General features: G+C 41.2%; 1 protein-coding gene across 1 annotated transcript in view; it reads right to left on the bottom strand.

Annotated features, from left to right (window-relative positions):
* Positions 1 to 12,250, bottom strand: part of ZC3H13 (zinc finger CCCH-type containing 13) — a 100,054-nt gene that overhangs the window by 79,289 nt on the left and 8,515 nt on the right. The window contains exons 4-5 of the mRNA XM_045289071.1: positions 4,428 to 4,539; positions 2,261 to 2,369 (exon numbers count right to left, since the gene is read on the bottom strand). Of these exons, the coding sequence (XP_045145006.1) occupies positions 2,261 to 2,369; positions 4,428 to 4,539 (221 nt within the window). The remainder of the gene's footprint in view (positions 1 to 2,260; positions 2,370 to 4,427; positions 4,540 to 12,250) is intronic.

Raw genomic sequence — 12,250 nt, 5'->3', positions numbered from 1 at the left:
GAGAAGCATCTGAGAGGAATTACTAAGAGGTGAACAACCGGTAAGACAATAGTGGGGCAGGAGGAAGGAAAAAGATAAAACATGATGAAAACAACAAATTTATATACATAGGTATAAATATATATATTTATGCAAATACATAAATCAGGCATATTTGTGTATACATGTACATATATGTAAATTCAATAGAGAAGCAGATGGACTTTGGGACTCTACCAAAATCTCACCTAAGTACAAGAACGGTTTGTTCCAATACTGTGATGCTGGTCTCGACACAACTGGTGAACACAACATGAGTGCATAAGCAAATGTGGCGAAGAAAGCTGGTGGTGCCTGGCAATTAAAAAATATAGCATCTGGAGTCTGAAAGTCTTGTAGTCAAACAACCGGCCATTGAGCAGGGAAGCCCACATGGAAGTGACACCCAGCCTGTGTGTCAGACATTCAAAAGCAATCAAGTGTTAGTGAAGGAAGGTGGGCAAAGCGGAGACCAAAACCCCACCTGCAAGACAACTGCACAGGCCCTCACAGAGGGCTGCGTAGGGAGAGGATGAGGAGTTCAGGGAACAGTAGAGCGCTAATGAAACTCCTAGCTATTCTCTGTTTTTTTATAGAATTATAGGGGATATATACACACACATACATATATAAAAGTCATATATAACAATAACAAGAGTTCCTAGGGGGGAAGGTGAGAGAGGGAGAGAGGGGATTAAGGGGAACTGATATCAAAGATTTCAAGAAGATGTTCTGAAACTGATAGTAGTAGCAACTACACAATTGTGCTTGAACTACTGAAATTATGGAATGTTATGACAACTGTAAAAGCTCCTGATAAAATGAGGAATTAAAAAAAGAACTAATCATTAAAAGGAAGAGAAAGACTATCAGGTGTTAAAAAGGCAATCTGTCAGCTTTTAAAAATTTCTATCTGTAATGGACCATCACAACTGCCCTTATTATTATGTTATAGAAGAGAAATTAGGCTAACTAGTGATTCTATTCAGCTTTTTAAGAGACTATCCAAAGGTGAAACGGATTTCCTCCAAAGACGTGACATTCTAATTGATAAAGAGGCACTTACGGTACTTTCTTCCAAGATCATCCTTACTAGTCAATAGCTTAGTTTTGCAAGCTCTCCGATCTGCAGCCAATCCTTAACTCGGGCACTCTAAGTCAAGCGCAGTATGTAAGCAGGCGAGCATAGCAACACGCTAATACAACTGTGTTTGTAGTAGCAAATGGCTGGCCCACAGTGCAACTAGCTTACACTGTTGAAGTCTCTTAAATTCTTAAACTCTTTGTTTTAGTTGTGTCATCTGTAAACAGTTTCCCTTCGTGGTATAAACAATTAACTAACGTAACGTGCTTGGCAACTAATCAAAAAATGGACATTCAAGTCACCTCAGCAGTGGAAGAAATACCTGGTGATTTACTCGCAAGAAAAATCAGCCAATGAAAACTCTACGAAGCACAGATCTTTTGACACATAAAGCGTAATACACCAAACTCACTGCCATTTCGTCAGTCCTGACTCCTAACGACTCCGTGCGACAGGGCAGCGCTAACTGCCCCGAGGGCTTTCGAAGCTGGACATCTTTATGGGAACAGAAAACCTCCCTCTTCCCCAGGAACAGCTGGTGGGTTCACACTCATGACCCTGTGGTTAACAGTCCAGATAACCTACAATGCCACAGGACTCGGTGGTAATTGGCAATAATATTAAAAGCTACTAAATTACTGAGATAATTATATAAATTGTATTAGAAAACCAAGCATCCTCTTAGTGGTATATTAATAATAAGCTTATTTGTTAATACAATAGCTCAAAGATTTTATTAATTTTTCATGAATAATTAATTTGAGTCTCAATTACCATCTGATTTCAATTTCTTGGAAATAATTTTCACAGGTTCTTAAGATATAAAATCCCATTTCAATACCAATAAAACCACAAGCAAATATTTAGATTCAATTCTTCAAAATCCATATTCAAGAATTCCAAAAGGTTCCCAACAGAATAAAATCCCAAAGAGCCGCAGCACTTTAGAACAGTCTTTAAAACACCCCCCAAACGTGAGAAGTTGAAAACAGTGTACACTGTTTCCTCTCCCACCGTACGGTACCGCCTTGTAACCTCGTAAACAAGAACTACACCAACACGATGGCTCTGAAACAACTGCACGGCGCTTTGAAGCCCACAAAAGGACTATGCAGTTAGAGCTCAGTAGTCAACCATATAAAGCCGCTCTACACTCACCGTCTCTGTTTGTCTCCCATTCTACACTCTCTTCTTCGCTCTCTGGAGTTCGCTCCTTGGTGACTTTTATGTCTCCCTTCTCCCTGTGCCTCCCTCTCGAAGACTCTTTCTGAAAGGTATTCAGATGATGCCATTTTAAAAATCGACGAGGCAGTTACTATAATATAGGGCATTTTAAATGTCATTCATTACCATCTCAATAGTTTAAAAAGGGGATAAAATAAGTGACAATATGTGTATGTAACTACATTAAAATGTATCTAAGAAAAAGGTCAAATCAGTCACAATAGACTGACTCTCAAGAATAATTGTTGATCTAAGACTTCTCCCAGCTTAAAATCATAGCATTTTCTTACAAACCTAAGGATAAATTCGAACTCATTTAAGAATTTTATAAACGCTGTAAGAAGAGATGTCCCTTATCCTGATGGAACCCAATGGCTGAGGCCGGGCTTAATGAGCAGGGAGGACTTTAACAGGAACAAACGATCGAGGACCACTGAGTCTGCGTCTCCAGGTCGAACGGAACTCCATCAGATGGTAGGACAATTTGAAAGACACCGTGAAGAAGATGAGAAGGCGGGCCACACAACATAAAACTGTGTTTGAAATGCGTATCTAGAATACGGAAGTACTCCCTTAAGGTAAATTATGAGCAAAACATTTGAGAAGATATGATCTAGCAATTCTATTCCTAGATGTATAAAGAAATGAAAATACACGTCCACAGAAAAGCTTGTACATGACTGGTCAGCAGCATGTGATATGTACGTCTACATAAAAAATCATGTTTATCAACTGATGAAAACACAAATAAAATGTAATGTTACCATGAAACAGAATATTACCAGTCAGTAAAGAAGGCAATAAAAATACTGACACGTGATCATCTTTCACGAACTTTGAAAACACTAAGCGAAGTAAAAGAACTTAGTCATAAAAGGCCATAAACTGTATGAGACTCTTTCTATGAAATGTCCAGAATACACAAATTCAGAGACAAAAAGTTACTTGTGCTTCCCTTTTGATTCAGTCGTCAGGAAATTCAGCTGCAGCTTGTGTCACACATTTCATCAGGTTTGCTATCTCGGTTTTTGTCGCCACTGTGCCTTACAGTCACTGCATCAGTCTACTGAGTGTGCAACTATACGTTTTCTCAAATATTCCTTAGAAACAGGCAGAATATAATGCCAAGCTAAATTTTTTTAAACTTAGAATACATTTAAACTAATCTCTACTACACCCTATCATTTGATCTCAGTTGTGATCCATTTAAATTTGTTCTAGTTTTAAATATTTCCTTTTGACTGAAGTTTTATCTGTTTTACTCTGCTATTCTTGGTAGTTTGTTATTTAATGATTTTCTGTATATGAAATTCAGAATAAGGAAATACATAGAGACAGTAACTAGATCAATGGTTCCTTGGGAGCATGGCAGGGAGGTGGGGGGAATGTAAGTTGCTAATAACAAGGAATACAAGAATGAAGAGAATGTTCTAAAACTGATTTGAAGTGATCATACAACTCTTCTTGGTGTAAATGAACTATTGGATTGTATGCTCTATGAAATTATATGCCAAACTAACTGCTGGGAAGAAAAAGCAACTCAACTCACTGCTGTCAAGTGAATTCTGACTCATAGCAACCCTGTAAGACAGAGTAGGACCTCTTTGAAGTTCCAAGGCTGTAACTCTTTACAAGAGAAGGCAAGCCTCGTTTTTCTCCTGAGGAGCAGCTGGTGGTTTTGAACTACCAATCTTGGGTTAGCAGTACAATGCATAATCTGCTACACAACCAGAGCTCCTCAAAGAATAAATTTAGGTTCTCATAATCCCCATTCAAACCAAACTCAATGCCATTCAGGTCGTTTCTGACACGTAGTGACAGAAATCCTATAAAGTATACAAATCCTATAAAATAGCTTGAATTCTATCAATCAGACCACTTTATCTTTACTACCACGAAGAACAAAACATTTAGAGAACTGTTTTTCCAAGAGTTTCCTCCATACCAAATACATTTACTATACAGAATATCATAATGCTACATTGTACATTTACTATATTCAGCAAAATAACCTTTAAAACAGAACAACAAAATAAACCTTTAAAATGTAGCCTGGATAATAAAGCACTCGTGAAATGTAACTGAGGGGATGTGTTCTTACCCGAACAGGCGAGGCCGACTCGTCAGTGTTTCGCTTCTGAGCCTCAGCATCCACATCCTGCCGCTTGTTCTTCATTCTTTCTCTAAGATCCCCTGTAGGTCTTTCTGGTGACCTGTGAACCCAAGAGGGAACCAACACAAGTTTATCTTTACACAGCATTTTAGCGAAAAGTATTGACTGACACCATCTCACAGGCTCTGCAGTTTTTGTAACTGCTCATGGCTCTAAAATGAATTTTTTAAAAACCCTTCTTTCAGCTTAAATATCAATATACAAAAAAATGAGCAAGATTTATACGTTTTCTACTCATCTCAACCAAAATGTACATATTTAAAATCTCATGAGGAAGCAAGTATTAGTGATAGGAAGAAAAAGTTATATGCAAGTTGAGAAAAAGCTGTTTATAATGAACAATTTGACATATTTTCCGATTCACCTATATGAATAAAAAAATGTAGGAACATACATAAAGCTTTAATCTAAGTAATCCAACAGCATAATAAGCTATAAAACTAGGTGGTTGGACAACATCTAACTGAGAAATATTTCATATAGCTTATCTATCCAAGCAAATTCAGGAGTTTTTGTACTAATCATAATTTATTTCAGAATAAGGGTCATTTAAGGATTCGAAGCAAATTTTAGAACAATTATATCCTTAAATTGAAAGAAAAATACACGTTTATTACTCTTAAGTGGTAGGGTTTTATAATTTATACTGGAAATTATATCGCACATGAATGTTCAAGTGTTGTATCCTTATTAGACAGGGCACAAGGGGAGCAGTGGTCCAGGGCTTGGCTGAGTGGCAGTCAGCCATCTGAAACCACCATCTGCTCCACAGGAGAAAGATACAGCAGTTGGCTCCTGTAAAGATATATCCCTGGCAGCTCTATGGGGCAGTTCTCTGTTCTATATGGTTATTATTAATAACAATGTAAGACTTTACAACTTATGCTGGGAATTACGGAGAAGCATATTGGCTGTTCAAACAGTTTTAGTAAGTGGCAAACACAAAAGAGATGGAAAGTAAAATCCCTTTAAAGAATACTCCTAGGGGGGGAAATCAGTCTTCAATTTTACATAGCACGGCAAGAGGCCCCGATAGCTACAGTAATACTGAAAAGAACACACTAAAAGGCACCGGTGGAGACTGTAGCTCATGGCAACCATATGGGACAGACTAAGACGGCTGCTCCAAGGGAGCAAGCAAGATGAGGCTTTCTGGTTCGCTAAGGAATTCCATCCAGTCTTGGAAACCCACAAGGTCATTTTAAAATTTTCACTCCATCGTATAGGGTCATTATGGATTATAATTGACTCAAGAGCAATGAGATAGAATGAATGTGTTGTGTTGGTCACTGCCTTCATGAACAGCCACCTCCTTTGCTAAAGAACCAAAGTAAGCCAAGCTATCACAAGCAAACATTTACATTAAAGATCCTATAGAAGATTCCTGATCAAAAGTGGAAAAAACGAAGACCATAATTTTAAATTCTTATGGACTCCAAACTCCTGGAGCCTTGAAGCTGGATGAGCCCCTGAAACTACTGCCCTGAGATCATCTTTAAATCACAAACTAAGCATAGCACTTACAATCGTCCTAAACCCAAACAACAGCTTAGCTGCACTACTGAGAACGGTCGACACCAGTACGCCCTGCAAAGCACGATATATGTCTTAAACCCTAATTTAACAACAAACTAGATAAGAACACTTGTTAAAAAGAACAGTCTCTATGGAATCACAGCGACCCGAGCAACCTGAAGGCTTGAACGAAATAACCAAACTCGTGGCCATCTCGTCGGGCAGGAGTTACAACGGGAGGAAGTGCTCGGAAAGGAGGAGGGCAGAGTGTGCCTAGTTCTTTCAAGGACAAGGGAAGTTAAAGAATTTTATGTTCCTGTTGACCATCAAAATATATCTAATCGGGATCCATACCTCACTCTACATACAACAACAAACTCGAGATGGATTAAAGACCTGAATGTATATCCGAGAACTATAAAGATTATCAATGAAAAAGTAGGGACAAATATGGGGGACCTAGTATGTGACACATACACAATATCAAACATAAAAAATTTACATAGATAAAATACACAGTGGATCGATAGAATCCCCTAAAAATAAGAAACCTGTGTGCATCATAAGATTTCACCAAAAGAACAAAAAGAAAACCCCTAGACAGAAAAAGACGAATAACCCAATTAAAAAATGAGCAGAGGGTATGAATAGACGCTTCATCAAGTAAGACATCCAAGCAGCCAACCAACATCAGGAAAAGCTGGCAATCACGAGGCATCCAAGAAAAGCTTATGAGATATCATCTTACCCAAGAATGGAGAGCAAATTAAAAAAAGCAGGAAGTAACCAGTGCTGGAGAGGGTGCAGAGACGGGGACCCTCACACACTGCTGGTAGGGCTGTAAATCAGCATCATCACTGTGGAAAGCAATGTGGCACTTCCTCAAAGCACTGGGACTAGAAGGGTACCATAGCACCCAGCAATAGCACTACTTGGTATAAAGCAGTGCTACAGAAATAAATGCCGTAGCAGGAACAGCTATGAGTACCACCATGTTCATCAACCTGGTGGCAGATGATGATGCCTTGGTTGCCATATACAGGGTGGGCAGTTCAACACTTAACAGCTGCTCTGAGGAAAGAAGATGAGGGTTTTTACTCATCTTACATTTTGGACACGTTGTCAGGAGACCAGTCCCTGGAGAAGGATGTCAATTTTGGTAAAGTGGAGGGGCCGTGAGCAATAGGGAGGCCCTCAGTGAGATGGACTGACACCGGGACTGCAGCGAGGTGCTCAGGCAGAGGGCGGCGGAGGACAGTGCAGTGTCTGGTTCTGCTGTGGGTCAGAACCAACTCGACAGCATCGAACCACAACAGAGTCACAGTCTCAGAAACTCACAAAGGGCGCTCCACCCTGCCCGGTCGGGTTCCACTGAGTCAATACCGACTTGACGTCAGTGAGTTTTTAATGTTCCCAGCAGCATTAGACACAATAGCAAGATGGAAACAAACTGAACGCCCACCAGTGGAAGAATGGCAAACAGACTGATACACACACTCTCGATGGAATACTATGCAGTTTAAGAATACTGACGAAACTCACATAAATGCATTTAGAGGATATCATGCTGATGGCAGTAAAAAAAAAAAGACAAATATTTTGAGACCACTGTTTATATATATATGTTTTAATCACGAAAAGGTTCTCATACCAAAAGCAGCAGGCTTGATTGGTTACTGGGGGTGGGAGGTAAAGGACGGAAAGGGAAGCAACAGTTTACAGAAAGGGGAAGATAGGATACTACATGGGGGAGAAGGGGAAAGGAGGACAGGGGCATGCAGACTAAGTTGTTTAAAATGGTGAATGCAAAGACAGTGATCTGATAGGTAAACCTGAGATGTCCTGAGACTACTTTCGTAGACGGTGTGACTCGACATACCATCCTTCTTTTACGTTGGGGATATGGTCAGCTATGAGACAAAACCCACACCGCTATCAAAGCCATTCCCCTGTGTACAAGAGCCATCTGGGAAACAAACAAACAAAAGACCCAGTACGATCGGAAGAGCGTGTCCAAGACCTCTCTGTCTGATGTGGGGGAGGCCACCGAGACCATAGGCACCAGAGACTGTGACAGAGAAGCTAAGGCTTCTCCTCACCTGGCCTGAGACGATGGGACTAGGAGACAGAGTGACAGGCCAGCTGACTTTCTGGCCCCATAGTGGCAGAAGCGAAGGAACTGCGTGGCTGGGGTCTGCAGAAAGATTTGCCCACTGGTTGAAGAGAGGTTGCTGGGAATCAATGCCTGGGTCCTACCCCTCAGTAGAGGCTGAGGACCAGAGACAGATTTGGTTGCTGGCTGAGGGGGGGTGTTGCTGTATCCTTCCATTTACCGATCCTGGATTGTGGTAATTTACTCGCTTCCTTAATAAGCCCCTTTAATTATGAGTACTATCTGTGCATTCTGTGTGCCCATGGCAACAAATCATCAAGCACAGATGCTGGTTTCAGATTACCATGGATGGGGCATCTTTGGCCTCCTGGCAAATAGAGGAGCCAGAGGAGTTTGGGTATGTATGCTCCTACACTATTAATGACAAAACTTAAAATATTTTTTTTTAATTGTGCATGTATGCATGAAGAAATCACATGTTCACATATACTTCAAGAGATAGCTGATTATTAAGCCAATTCCTTTAATTTAGTCACTCATAAAAAGTACATGATTAAGTAAATAAATCATGAGTCAATTCACTATAAAGAAACATATTCCTATTTGCATGTATATTTTATAGGTCTATATATATATATTAAATGTCTTGGTAATTAATAAGCACCAGTGCTCATTACAATGCACATCTACATTTTATGCACCTTAGTTTCCTTCACATAATGAAAGTTCGTAACACATATACTGGTGACAAACTTTCCCAATTCCTCTACAGCAGAAATCCAGACCCAAACAGAATCCATCTCACATGAATTCTGGAACTCTGAGCATCTATGGATGGATAAAGAACTACAATACACATCGTTTGGGAAGGCAGACAGGATGCAAACAGTGAATGAAGGCAGAGGACTGGGGCCCAGGGTGCAGCAGCCATTCTGAGGCCCAGAAGGCAATATGCAAGGATTAGGAGAAGCTAACTTCATGGCGTCCCTATTAGGACAGAGACAGCAAATCCTGAATGAAACAAGGTGAACAGAAGACAGGTCAGGTCTATTAGCTGGGCGAATACTAGTGGCACGGGCTACCACAGCCCAAGAAGGGAGCCGAGGCAGGGGCACGAACAACTCACTGGAAAGAACCAGTCGCTTGAGTTGAAAGTCCAGAGTGGAAAAGTGGAAAGGAAGCCTGTGGGGTGGCAGTTGAAATTGTTGGACCCCAGGTTCTAGTCCCTATCCTGGATTGAGCCTGGGCAGGAAAGTAGGCTGCTCCTACTTAAAAATACACCAGATCCATACCCGTGAACTGGGACAGGATAAGTGCTTGGTTTCTCCACACCTTACTCTCTGCCCAGCCAGGGTGAGGTTTTCCCTCACTCACCTAGCCTTCAACCGCACAGACCACACACCGCACCATCCCCGAGCCGCCTCAGCTGCGCTTCAGTTGCTTGTGTGATTGGCAGCTCAACCTCTTGGGAACTTCAGGACCCTTGTCTAGAGCCTCCACCGTCAATGTTGCACATGTTCATAAACCTTTCTCTAAGCTCCTGGTCCAACTCATTTCAGCAAATCACACTACAGGCAGCATTGCTACAACAATTATCTGAGCTTTTAAATTTGTTTTTCTTGCCTTTCCCCACCCCCGACTTTTCTTTGTTTTTAATGGTCAATTTCCACCCATTCCTCTTCTCTGTTTAACTCGCTTTTCCCCCTCATCTCCTCACCTTTAAAAATTATTATTTGCTCCGCTCCATCTAAGGAGAGTAGGACATTGTTCACCCACTAGTCAGCCACACCTACCGCTGAGTGCCACCATTTGCTCCCGCAACCCCAGCCCAGCGACAGAGGTGGGCAATACACTCACCTGGGCTGCAAGTGCTCTTCCCAACAGGCAAGCAGAGATCTGTGCCCACACTCCCTCCAGTCACACCACTCAACAGAAACAGGAAAGGGAGTGGCTACAAAAGTGTCCACTCCTCCCCACCCACCCATATGTATCCACAAAGCAAACTTAAAACGATTATGAAATGAAATGGATAATGTCACAACCCAACCAACTGAAAGAAGAATAAGAGGAGATTCTGACAAATTTGAAAATCTAAAAGAAATGGGCAAATTTCTAGAAACACGTGCCTTACCTAAACCAATATGAATGGAGGTAGAAAATCTGACCAGGCTGACAGCAAATAATAAAATGAACAAGTAATTAAAAGACTCTCCCCAGTCCCCACAAAAGGCCCTGGGCTTGTTGACTTCACTGGAGAATTCTACTAACTATTCAAAGAAGAGTGATACCAATCGTACTCAAACGATACCACAATAAAGGATGGAATACGTCTAAACTGATTTTATGACGTGAACACAACCCTGACAGTGAAACATTACAGACCAATCTCCCTCATGAAAATCCTCAACAAAACCCTGCCCAATAGAATCCAACACTGAACCAAGAGTCAAACATCACAAATTCTTATCTGGTACACAAGGATGGTTCAACATTAGAAAAACAACCATTATCCACTACATACATTAAAACCACATGATCCTATCTATTGTTGCAAAAAGGTCATCTGATAAAATCAAATACCCATTCCGAAGACAACCTTTCAGCAAAATAGAAGGGAAGTTCCTGACATAATCAAGGCACGTATATAAAACCAACAGCCAGCATTCTCCTGAAAGCCTCCTCTAGAGAAGGGGGACCGTCCGGACAACGATGTCCTTCTTCATTCTTCCCACTCATCAAAGTCTTGTGTGTCCTAGCCAGGGTCTAAGGAAGGGAAATCAAAGGCAGTCAACTTGATCAAGTAGACCAAAATTATTCCAGGTGATATAAGATCTATAGAAGATGCCTGAGACTTGGCAAGGAACTACTAGAAAGATTAACAATGTAGCAGAGTACAAAATCAGAACTCTGAAAAGCACTATCATTTGCAATAGCCACCCAAAGATGACGACCTGAAGAATAACCCTTACCTACACCAGGGTAGAAAGGGGGAATGGATTCCAAGGACCCAACCTATACAAAGAAAACTGCACTCGCCACCACAAGAAGCCACAGGGACTCACCTAACCAGAAGACTGGCCTGTGCTCCCCATGCTGCGGCCTTGCAGGCAGGCTGGAACTGTCCCTGTGAGGTTCTGCGTCTGCAACTCTTTACAAGCGGAAAGCCACCTCTTTCTGCGGAGAAGCAGCTGGTGGTTTCTTAGTGCTGGACCTGCAGTGCGCAGCCCTATGTGTAAGCACCGTGCCACCGGGGTCCCACAGGGATCCATTAGTAGAATGCACCTTCCACCCACGTCTACCAACACTCTCTAAAAAGACGAAGGAAACCCAGCACTAACTTTACGAAGCACATAGGCGGTCTCACGCTCCCCCAATGGCCGTAGGCGCTACAGTAGACAATCCACCCTTGCACTGGACACAATGAGACACAGACGATGGAGCAGAAATGAGAAGAATTCATTTATCCACTCATGGACAGCTGATTTTAACAAAGGGCTCAAATCCATTTAATGGGGAGAGGAGGTTCTTTAACGAATGTGCTCACAAAACTGAGTATTCATTTACAGAAAAAAAAAGCCAAAAACGATCCATACCTCATACCATACATAGAAACTAACTCAATATGGATCAAAGACCTAAATATAAACCTAAAACTATAGAGATCACACCCCCCCCCCCAAAAAAAGGAAGCAAATTTATATGTCCTAATTTATGGCATAGAATCCCTATTAAACATAACCAAAAATGCATAAACAGCAAAAGATAAACTGGACAACTGGGACCCTTTTAAAAATTAAAGTTCTAGGCGCATCAGAAGACTTCTCTAAGAGAGTGAAAAAGAGAACCCATAGACTGGGGAAAAATATTTGGCAACGCCATTTCAAAAATTTAGAAAATGCCACACTTTAAACAGTAAGGTAACAGAAAGGTGAACAGTCCTGGAAATACTAAATACTGTATGAGTTTACTATTGTAAAAAGTCAAGGAAGACTTCTACAGAGAAAAAACAAAACCACGTTCTTTGATGTTACCAACCTCAATGCTATCGAGTCAATGCCAACTCAGGGTGATCCTAAAGGACACGGCAGGAATGCCCCTGCGGGTTTCTTAGACTCTAGCTCTA

Source organism: Echinops telfairi, unplaced genomic scaffold, assembly GCF_000313985.2.
Source record: "Echinops telfairi isolate 266 unplaced genomic scaffold, ASM31398v2 ScPeMD7_24;HRSCAF=84, whole genome shotgun sequence".
Taxonomy (NCBI): Eukaryota; Metazoa; Chordata; class Mammalia; order Afrosoricida; family Tenrecidae; genus Echinops; species Echinops telfairi.
Note: the sequence above shows the minus strand (reverse complement) of the source record. Positions and strands in the feature narration are given on the sequence as shown.